This window comes from Salvelinus fontinalis, chromosome 27 (genome assembly GCF_029448725.1).
Source record: "Salvelinus fontinalis isolate EN_2023a chromosome 27, ASM2944872v1, whole genome shotgun sequence".
NCBI lineage: Eukaryota > Metazoa > Chordata > Actinopteri > Salmoniformes > Salmonidae > Salvelinus > Salvelinus fontinalis.
The window spans coordinates 19062615-19073276 of NC_074691.1; the positions used below are offsets into that span (position 1 = coordinate 19062615).

Sequence of the window (10662 nt, forward strand, 5' to 3'; positions counted from 1 at the left end):
GTAGCAACAGTGTGACTTCAGACCATTAGAACACATTCACCAAAAGTCACAAAATACACCTGGATGGAATTCTGCAAATATGTAAATGCCACAGGAGTACTCTTATATTTGGGAACTTTACAGTCCTATGAAATGGTAGGTTTATCTCTTATGTACATCAACAAGACCAACAACTAATGCTAGCCAGAACAAGAGGAACTCAAATCTATTGAAGGAACATTAGATAAGCCCTCTCAAACTTTTTCAGCTTGGTGGCAGTCAAAACTGCACTGAAAAACGATGGGGAATTGTAGCCTACTTATCCTTCTGCAGCTTGCAGCCAACGCATGCTTGTCCCAACCAAGCACCCAAGCTAACTGGCTAAAGTTGACTAGCTTGCTTACTATAGTAGTTTTTTAAATTAACATTTTGATATGGGAAAATTTGTTTTTTTGTTCAACATGTGCTATTTATGACGGAATGTTAAAATTAGGTGAAATCAGACGTTTTTTTTCACCAAGTTACACATCTCTAAAGGCACCGAACTGATGGAACAACCCAGCTACTACTACCCCAGTGACTTTCAGTAGAGTAGCAACTGGGTTGGTGCAAAGTCAAGGAGCTGTCCACTTCAATTCATCACTGTGAATGAAGGGGAGACAAAACTTTCAATTAAATTCTGGCTAACCCAAACTGTTACTGCTGAATGTGATTAGAGCGGTGTTATAGTGTGATGTTAAAAGAGCTGAGATGGCATATTAATGTAGGGAGGGAGGGCGGGGTTGTGGCATGGTTGATGGAGTGGAGGAGCAGGAGCATGTGACAGGTGAGAGATAAGGGAGGATAGTGCTGTGACTACGGTGGGTAGACATTATCTACACTCTTAGAAAAAACGGTTCTTTGGTTGTCTCCATAGGAGAACCCTTTTTGGTTCAAGTAAGAACCTTTTTGTTCCAGGTAGAACTGTTCTGGGTTCCATTTAGCATAGCATCCACTCTGATTTGCCTGCTGGCTCCATCTCTCTGGATGTCTGTCTCCTCTCTGTCTCCCAGCAAAGGCATGCAGAGATATTAATGCACATATTAATGCAGTGTTTTAGCATTCACTTCCAGTTGTTCTCACTCTAACCCTGTGGAGTCATACAATAGGGATAAGAAGAGGCCCACAATGGAATGCTTTTCTGTTGGCATTAACAAATGTGTCTTCCTCCTCGTCGCCGCTACGCTGGAATCCCCCCTCGGCCGGGCTTTCAATAACACACACGCTTTTAATTACTCCCTTCGAGGGAATGTCTCTGTTCATTCATCTAGCGAGGTGGAGAGCCAGGGGCTCTGGAATACTGAGAGCTTGGTAAAAGGTGAGAGTGAGAGTGAGAGAGAGAGAGCGTGAGAGAGTCACAATGTGTGTATGAAAGCAGTGCATATTAAAGAGAGGTGTGGGAAAGTGGAGGGACTATGTGTTTGTGATAGAAAAGAGTGTTTGTGTATTAATAAATCATCCGAGTAGTCAGGTAGGGCCTGGCACTAACCCCACTGAAGGCCCTACTGGAGTGGTGCAACAGCTAACTAATGTCTACTAATGGAAGGAGCCACCATCGCTGTGGAGTTTCCCACTTAGGGAGGCTTAGCGAGAGCGAAGTCATGTTCCTTACCTCCTACTCCCCTCATAAAACCATCCTGATCTCACAAGCTTACATTCTGTTTAGCGAAACAGAATGAAAGCTTGCTAGATCAGGATGGTTCGTATGAGGCTAACTTCCCACCCCCATTCAAGCCTCAAACAGTTTGGCTTCAATAAAGTTCAGTTGAAAGTTATTTTGATGTCACAAGCCCCCAGATGTTGTGTTCATTGTGCTTTTATGCTCCGTCTCCAAACAAAATCTATCAGGAAACACAGCGCAGGCTCAAACATTAAAGGCATTATTACTCTACTCAAACATTAGCAGGTGTTCACATCAGCAAAGTGTCTATTACCCCAGATTGATAAGCCATGGTAGCCAGCCAGGTGGGTGCCACAGCATTGGTAGTAGTGGGAGATTTTGTCAGTGATCTCTATTATGGATCGACAATAGCAAGTGATCACTTCGGATAGGGTGTTCCTCTAAAAGGGTAAAGCTTTTTCCTCAATCACACTCCAGCAAAAAGGAACATAAATTGAAACCATTATCATTCATTACTGTATGTAAACACTAGCACATCAGCTAGGGGCAATTTTCGCAGGAAATAATCCAGTGTTTTTCGTACTATAACTTTAGTCTACACAGTAGCTCTGTGGACAGGATGTAGAGTCTTGACCCACCTTGACGAGGTCCTCCAGTTCGGAGGAGTTGACACAGGCGTGCAGCGACAGGAAGTCCAGTTTCTCGGCCAGGATGGCCAGCTTCTGTTGGCTCTCGTGGGGTTGCTCCAGCGCCCGGAACACCAGGGCTCCCACAATAAGGTAGAGCACCACCAGGAAGAAGATGACTGATACCGTCTTCCACCTCATGACGGTGAAGCGCATGGTGTCGTACTCGTCCTCGGGGGAGTTCAGGACCACCGGCTTGGCAGCCGAGAAGGAGAGGCGGGGCTTGGAGTTGTGAGCGGCAGACTTTGGGTCAAGGAGATCAGGTGGGGCCACTGTAGGAGCGGAATCATTACCATTGGCTGTTAACTGGGATGTCAATAATCATTGGTCATTGATGACTTTGTTGTGGCCTCTCTTGTAAACCCATCTCTCTAATGAAAAGGTTTACTTCATTTAACTGATAAACTGGTAAATTAAAGTTCTGTCATGCCCTGATCTGTTTCACCTGTAATTGTGCTCGTCTCCACTCCCTCGAGGTGTCGCCCATCTTCCCCTCTGTGGATTTATACCTGTGTTTTCTGTCTGTCTGTTCCAGTTTGTCTTGTTTGTCAAGCTTACCAGTATGTGTCCTGTCAGCTCCAGTCTTTTCTCATCCTCCTGGTTTTTGACCCTTGCCTGTCCTGACCCTGTACCTGCCCGCCTGACCACTCTGCCTGTCCCTGACCCTGTACCTGCCCGCCTGACCACTCTGCCTGTCCCTGACCCTGAGCCTGCCTGCCTGACCACTCTGCCTGTCCCTGACCCTGTACCTGCCCGCCTGACCACTCTGCCTGTCCCTGACCCTGACTGCCTGACAACTCTGCCTGTCCCTGACCCTGTACCTGCCCGTCTGACCACTCTGCCTGTCCCTGACCCTGACTGCCTGACAACTCTGCCTGTCCCTGACCCTGAGCCTGCCTGCCATCCTGTACCTTTGCTCCTACTCTGGATTATCAACCCCCGCCTGCCTTGACTGGTCGTTTGCCTGCCCCTGATGTTACAATAAACACTGTTACTTCACACAGTTTGCACTTGGGTCTTACCTTGATACCTGATAAGTTCAATATTTTGTGTTAAGCCTTAGCTAAAGATGCAACAACAGCATTATTACATTATGGTGATGGAACTAATCATAAGATAAAAGTGATTATGTAGGCTACTTAAACCATATTTGCAATTGCAAATTGCAATCATCTATGGCCTTAGCAGTACTCAGACATGAATGCAGGTGCAGGAGGACATCTCCCAAGATAGGTGATGTGAATCACGTAAATTCCGGTTGAAGGACAACTGCTTGTTGTTAGATGTTCACGACCTTGATAAAAAAAATATTTTACGCCTCCCGTTTCTATTTTCTCTCAATTGTTTCAACAATCCTAGTAACAAAGTCCGGTTACACACCAGTTTTATTATTGCACTATCTTACATCAGATTTTAGAACTTGTAGCTTTTTAGGCTAGGTTACACTCTTTCCTGCATCCTGATCTACTAGACTACCTGTGAGTTGCACATTAGAACATTTGACCTGTCAACGAAGATAATCCCATTTGTGTTATCGATATCCAGCTAGTACATCAATTGGTATAGCTGCTTTTAGCAAAGCTAGTATTTACACACTAGCGGTGCTAGAAATTAGCTTGCATAAAAAGTAATAATCCGCTGGAAGCCAGAAGTTAACAAAAATTCAGTTTAAACTTGCTCTGTCGATTGTCTGTAGGTTTGGTACTTATGCAGGGGGGGGATTTGAGAAAAAAACATCTAATGGAACGTATAATTAAACAAAATGTACAAACGTGTCTGTTGTAGACCCATGCTGTTCCTCAGTGAGGCCAGTTCCTCTCTGCTTACCTCATATCAAAATAAAAGTCCCACACAAGTTTTTTGTGCAGGTTTGGTACACATGCAGGAATTGTATTTTAACATTAGCTAAGCAGAGAGGAAGTGGGTCTACAACAGACCCACATTTGTAAAGTCTGTTTAATAGAGTTCGCCAGCTTGTAATCCTCAAACCAAAAAAAATGTTACCTCTGGATGGTTCAGCCATTCCTATGGGGAAAATGAATGGGGAAAGAATATGGTTTTGGGATAAACGCCGAAAATAAGGTCTGAAAATAACACAAGCTTATTAGATAATATCAGTCAGTTAACATGACCTTTATAATTAATGAAGCCTATGTGCTTTGTGTGTTTTCTTATGTGTTTTTCAACTTTTACCCTTCTTCTCCCCAATTTTGTGATATCCAATTGATAGTTACAGTATTTTCCCATTGCTGCAACTCCCCTACAGACTTGGGAGAAGCAAAGTTCGAGAGCCATGCGTCCTCCGAAACACGACCCTGTCAAGCCGCAATGCTTTTTGACACACAGCCGCACCAACGTGTCAGAGGAAACATCATCCAGCTGGCAACTGGGGTCAGCTTGCAGGTGCCCTGCCCGCCACAAGGAGTCGCTAGAGCACGATGGGACAAGGAAATCCCGGCCGGCCAAACCCGCGGAGGGATCAGGGAGCGGAGCTGGGTCTACGCTCCGAACCGGAGCCGCCACCGAGGCTAGATGCCCACCCGGACCCTCCCCCATAGAGTAGGTTTTGCGGACTTCCTTTGGGGGGGGGGGGGGGGGGGGGGGTACTGTCACGCCCTGACCTTAGAGCCTTTTTATTTCTCTATTTGGTTAGGTCAGGGTGTGATTTGGGTGGGCATTCTAGTTTTTCTATTTCTTTGTTGGCCGGGTATGGTTCCCAATCAGAGGCAGCTGTATATCGTTGTCTCTGATTGGGGATCATACTTAGGCAGCCTTTTTGCCACCTTTAGTTTGTGGGATCTTGTTTGTGTGTAGTTGCTTTCTGCACTGCATGTAGCTTCACGTTCGGTTGTAGTTTATTGTTTTTTCCGTGTTCATCAAATAAAATGATGTACGCGTACAACGCTGCATTTGTCTGATTCTTCCGTCAACGAACGTGACAGGTAGACTCCGAAACACGACCCTGCCAAGCCGCACTGCTTCTTGACACACAGCTGCACCAACGTGTCAGAGGAAACACCATAGATGCAGAAAGTACACAACATAGTGGATACATTTCTGCAGCAATTAAGAGCGTTGAAGCGCTAGGCTCAACTTCTCCAATGTTTTGGTGCCCTGGCTACCACATTGTGAACAACGTGAAGCAAACCTGTGCCGATGCGCAGATACTGTGTGTGACTGTGTGAGACTGAAGTCTTGCATCTCATGGTGCTACTCATGGCAATGTCATTTCACTGAGTCTACCTTTAACTTCTAGCTGACCATCTTGTTTTTTGCAAGCTAATTCCTAGCAATGCTAGTGTGTAAATATAAGTGTTGCTAAAAGCAGCTACAACTGGTAAGGATTGTTGGATCTTAAAACTTCTTCAGGATTGGTGTGTCCCCTGCGGGACGGTTGAGCTAACGTAGGCTAATGCGATTAGCATGAGGTTGTAAGTAACAAGAACGTTTCCCAGGACATAGACATATCTGATATGGTCAGAAAGCTTAAATTCTTGTTAATCTAATTGCACTGTCCAATTTACAGTAGCTATTACAGTGAACGAATACCATGCTATTGTTTGAGGAGAGTGCACAGTTTTGAACATGAAAAGTTATTAATAAACAAATTAGGCACATTTGGGCAGTCTTGATACAAAAGTTTGAACAGAAATACAATGGTTCATTGGATCACACTAAAACTTTGCACATACACTGCTGCCATCTAGTGGCCAATATCTAAATTGCACCTGGGCTGGAATAATACATTATGGACTTTCTCTTGCAATTCAAAAATGATGGTACAAAAAAAACGGTTGTTTTTTTCTTTGTATTATCTTTTACCAGATCTAATGTGTTATATTCTCCTACATTCCTTTCACATTTCCACAAACTTCAGTGCTTCCTTTCAAATGATACAAAGAAAATGCCTATCCTTACTTCATGACTTGAGCTACAGGCATTTAGATTTGGGTATGTCATTTTAGGCAAAACATTTAAAAAGGGGGCTGATCCTAAATTAATGACAAAACAAATTAATGTTCTAATGGCATTGCTTTGCTATCTAATGGCATTGCTTTGCTATCTAATGGCATTGGTTTGCTAGGAGTACATTTTACTTTAAATGTTTTGTCATTTAGCAGACGCTTTTATCCAGAGTGACTTGCAATTAGTATACTTTCCAGGTTATTTCCATCTATGCCATTCCCCATCCCTGAAAGTGTCAACCCTTAATCGAAACGTTAACATCCACACCTCGGCACAGTTTGAGTAAAAAACTGAGGGATGGGGCTGGAGAAATGCAACCACTCTCAACTCTATAGACTATGCTATGGATGCAAGGATTGACCACCCATTATATCAAAATTATAGTTGTAACTATGTTTTTAGGCCATACAGTGGTTGTTTGGATTTAGATTGTTTACAAACATTTGAGTAAAACAGGTTTAGGCCTATATTTTGGGTTCTGACGGGGTATGACAGTTGGACTAGGCTCATGAGGCATGTATGCCTTATATTCTTCAAGACTCAATGAGTATATAATTTATACGTCCAAAAATGGTTGTAGCAACTCAAGATCGCCCCATTCAATTTAAATTGAACAATTTACATAAACAAATGCATTTACCATATTATAAAATGTATCAGAAGGACATTACCAAAGATAAACTTGCTCTATTTCTGAAGAAGAAGGATTATCTCTCTGTAATTCGTGACAGAAAAGGACCTAGGCCCACTGTAATGTCAAAAAATGTAACATTAGAAGAAAAAAATGAAAAGCAAAGGTTGAAACAAGGGCATCATCTGTATTGTGCATCAAATGTGGTCTCGCCATTATTAACAAATACGCCCATGCATTTTTAATCTCTTGTTAAATTAAACATCCTCAATTTCACACAAGGCAGACAACCCGATAACAAGCGTTACGAGTCTGTATTAATACATAACGACAAGGTTTTTCAAAGGAACAAGGAAAACCTCTCTTGGCGATTGTAGCCTATACTGTAGGCTATTATCTCGTGAATAAAATGAATTATCTACTTGTCATAATGGTTTCCCACTCATGCATATGGTAGCTTGATGCGTTTAAGATTTTAGAAAAGCACCCAATGACGTCCGTTGTGCACAACTAACTATCCACTTGATGTTTTGAGTTTGAGTCGTTTTTAATCGGTTAACTGTCTCTATTGCATATGGTTAAAATCGAATAGGTCCATTGAATAGAATAATAGGCTACGCATTGAATAACCCAGATTTTCTCATTGTCAAATAATTGTCTGCCAAAACTAAACTAAACAATATAACAACACCAAACACTGGACACGCGAAAGGACACCACCAATTGTTTCACTGTACCTGGGCATGGTCTTTTCCTCCAAAGCAACGTTTTTCTGAATAATACTAAACGATCTGAGAAAGGCACCGTAGACTGGCCAGCTGGTGGGAGTGAGTCACGCAACATGCGATTTGAATATCAGCCCACGGTAGGCTACAGTAGTCTAGCCTAGGCTACTTATCATGCGTCTGAATTTCAAAATGAGTGGGTATCGCACTTACTTCTTCTCTACCAAATGTCCTTTTCTTGCAGTTCCTCATCGGCAGAGATTTCCAAATGTAGGCCTAAATATCTTACTGTTTTAAATTCTCCTCTCTCCGTGATGAGAGCTCGGTGCATCAAGGGTCGCAATTCTCCACATGGTTTTGGGGAGGCGTACTTCCCACATAAAAGTCTTCTTACTCTCTCCTCTCGTCTTGGTTCAGTTTATAATCTCCCAATTAAATATTTGTCAGTACGCTGCGTTACCATTTAATGGTGCGTGAAACCATAGCGGGAGATCGGAGAGGAACACATGGTTCCAAGAAATCCGTCCAGTTCTTTCCAAACATAGTGCCCGGGGAAGAACGCATAGGTCCCTTTCAGATGATGTGCTTCCACTGGCGAGCGGCTGCGTGGTAAATGCACTTCAGTTTGGATGTGCCAAACTGAACTAACTCGTGTGGGGTTATAATAAGACGGGCGCTCACAATTCTAGCGTGCTGGACTTCGAACCCACGTGAGAACGCACAGACTCAAAGACAGGTTCGTTATCTGAAAAATGTATAGTATGAAAGTTATTTTGTGTTCTTTATCCCTTTGAAGAGGTGAATTGCATCCTCGTACTGGTCTTTCTGCCTTGCCTGTATCCTTCTCTGTGGCGTCTACTGTGTCCATCAAAGGCACAAAATCCTACAGTATCAGTTAGGATGTGCTGTGTTCCTCCCTCCTCCTTCAGTAATGCTGGGTAAAAGGTCACATTACTTATTCAACATTGGTTTCTATCTATTCATTGCATGTTCTATGTTATGGAGGGCTAATGTAGGCCAAAGTACATTACTTAATCAGAGGTTATCGCCCTAACACTTCATTTTGACATTCTGTCATATGTATTTTCTGTTTATGTCTATGGCCAGCTGGTCTTAATGGTTAGTGATGGAGTAAGACAGGTTCACATCTGGGAGGATGTGTGTGTTTCTTAATCATTCTGCACATAACTCAGCTTCACTAACTTCACACCCTTTATCTCTCATGGTCTCTAAGAGCCTGCACAGGCATACCTGTCAAAATGTTTTGTTTTTGCATTGTGCTTGAAAAACAGACACCATTATGGTTTTGTCCCCCCAGATATGGTTCTTGGCTCTCTTTCTGGTCTATTTGAACAACCCTGACTTAGTAAGTATTATCTTGTAGTCTATGTCAGGTGCATAGGCCTAATCTTGTATTATCTGTTTGGGAAAATTTCACAGATATTGTCTCTGGTTCAATTCAAAAGGATTTATTGAAAATCCCATTTGTGCTTAAACTGACAAAAGACATAATTGCCCGCTGTCCCCTTCTCCTTAAGAGAAATCCAATAATCAATGCTCTGTGTGAATTGAGCCCTCCTCTCACTCCTCTCTCTTCCCCCTCTATCTTTCTCTCACTCCACATCCTCAAAGCTGACTTGTTTTATTTTTCACCATACACAAGGCTTCAAATCGGTAATTTTCCCCACATATATTCATTAGTCTGCAGGTGTGACTGTGTATGCATTAGTGCTTATATTTAGTGAAACCACATTACTATTTTTCAACACATAATTACCATATTTCCATACTATGATTTTGGACCGTGGGTAGTTGATGTGACCAACGTTCAGGTGTACCTCTGCTGGCTACACTCACTGGTCATGTCGGGAGTCTGTGGCCCACTCTAATATGTTCAGATGCACCCGTGCTGCACTACATTTGAAGTATGGATAGCACTCACTCATGAATCAATACTTCTTCTTAACTAAAGGTACTTGGGTTTTAAGTGATCATTGACAATCTCTATCTGAGCTTGGTTTGTGTCTCAATGGATTTTAAAAGCTACAGTATATCTCTCATTGTGTGCTCTCCCACGTCATCACAAATACAAATTGACATGATGTGTGATATCACTATAGTTTAAAACCCCTCTAGCCTTCTTAACTCTAGGTGGCCATGAAAGTAAAGGATACAAGGTAAGGAGTATTGGAACCAAGCCTGAGTGTTTGTGGTAATCATCTTACCTTGTATTCATTATCTTGATTCCTTGATGCCCATCCAGACTCCCTCTGCCTACCTAAGGATGTCAGAGGACAAAAATCAGTTAACCACCTAACTGAGGAACTCAATTTAACCTTACGCAATACTCTAGATGCAGTTGCACCCCTAAAAACTAAAAACCTTTGTCATAAGAAACTAGCTCCCTGGTATACAGAAAATACCCGAGCTCTAAAGCAAGCTTCCAGAAAATTGGAACGGAAATGGCGCCACACCAAACTGGAAGACTTCCGACTAGCTTGGAAAGACAGTACCGTGCAGTATCGAAGAGCCCTCACTGCTGCTCGATCATCCTATTTTTCCAACTTATTTGAGGAAAATAAGAACAATCCGAAATGTATTGTTGATACGGTCGCAAAGCTAACTAAAAGGCAGCATTCCCCAAGAGAGGATGGCTTTCACTTCAGCAGTAATAAATTCATGAACTTCTTTGAGGAAAAGATCATGATCATTAGAAAGCAAATTACGGACTCCTCTTTAAATCTGCGTATTCCTCCAAAGCTCAGTTGTCCTGAGTCTGCACAACTCTGCCAGGACCTAGGATCAAGGGAGACACTCAAGTGTTTTAGTACTATATCTCTTGACACAATGATGAAAATAATCATGGCCTCTAAAACTTCAAGCTGCATACTGGACCCTATTCAAACTAAACTACTGAAAGAGCTACTTCCTGTGCTTGGCCCTCCTATGTTGAACATAATAAATGGCTCTCTATCCACCAGATGTGTACCAAACTCACTAAAAGTGGCAGTAATA

General features: G+C 42.6%; 1 protein-coding gene across 3 annotated transcripts in view; it reads right to left on the reverse strand.

Moving 5' to 3' along the window:
• Positions 1-8503, reverse strand: part of LOC129825236 (potassium channel subfamily K member 2-like) — a 53382-nt gene extending 44879 nt beyond the window's left edge. Inside the window, exons 1-2 of one of the 3 annotated variants that reach the window (XM_055885158.1) lie at positions 7861-8503; positions 2278-2597 (exon numbers count right to left, since the gene is read on the reverse strand). In XM_055885158.1, coding sequence (XP_055741133.1) covers positions 2278-2597; position 7861 — 321 coding nt within the window. In that variant the 5' untranslated portion in view covers positions 7862-8503. The other 2 variants (XM_055885156.1, XM_055885157.1) reach the window with 2 other exon arrangements.
• Positions 8504-10662: the final 2159 nt, after the last annotated feature.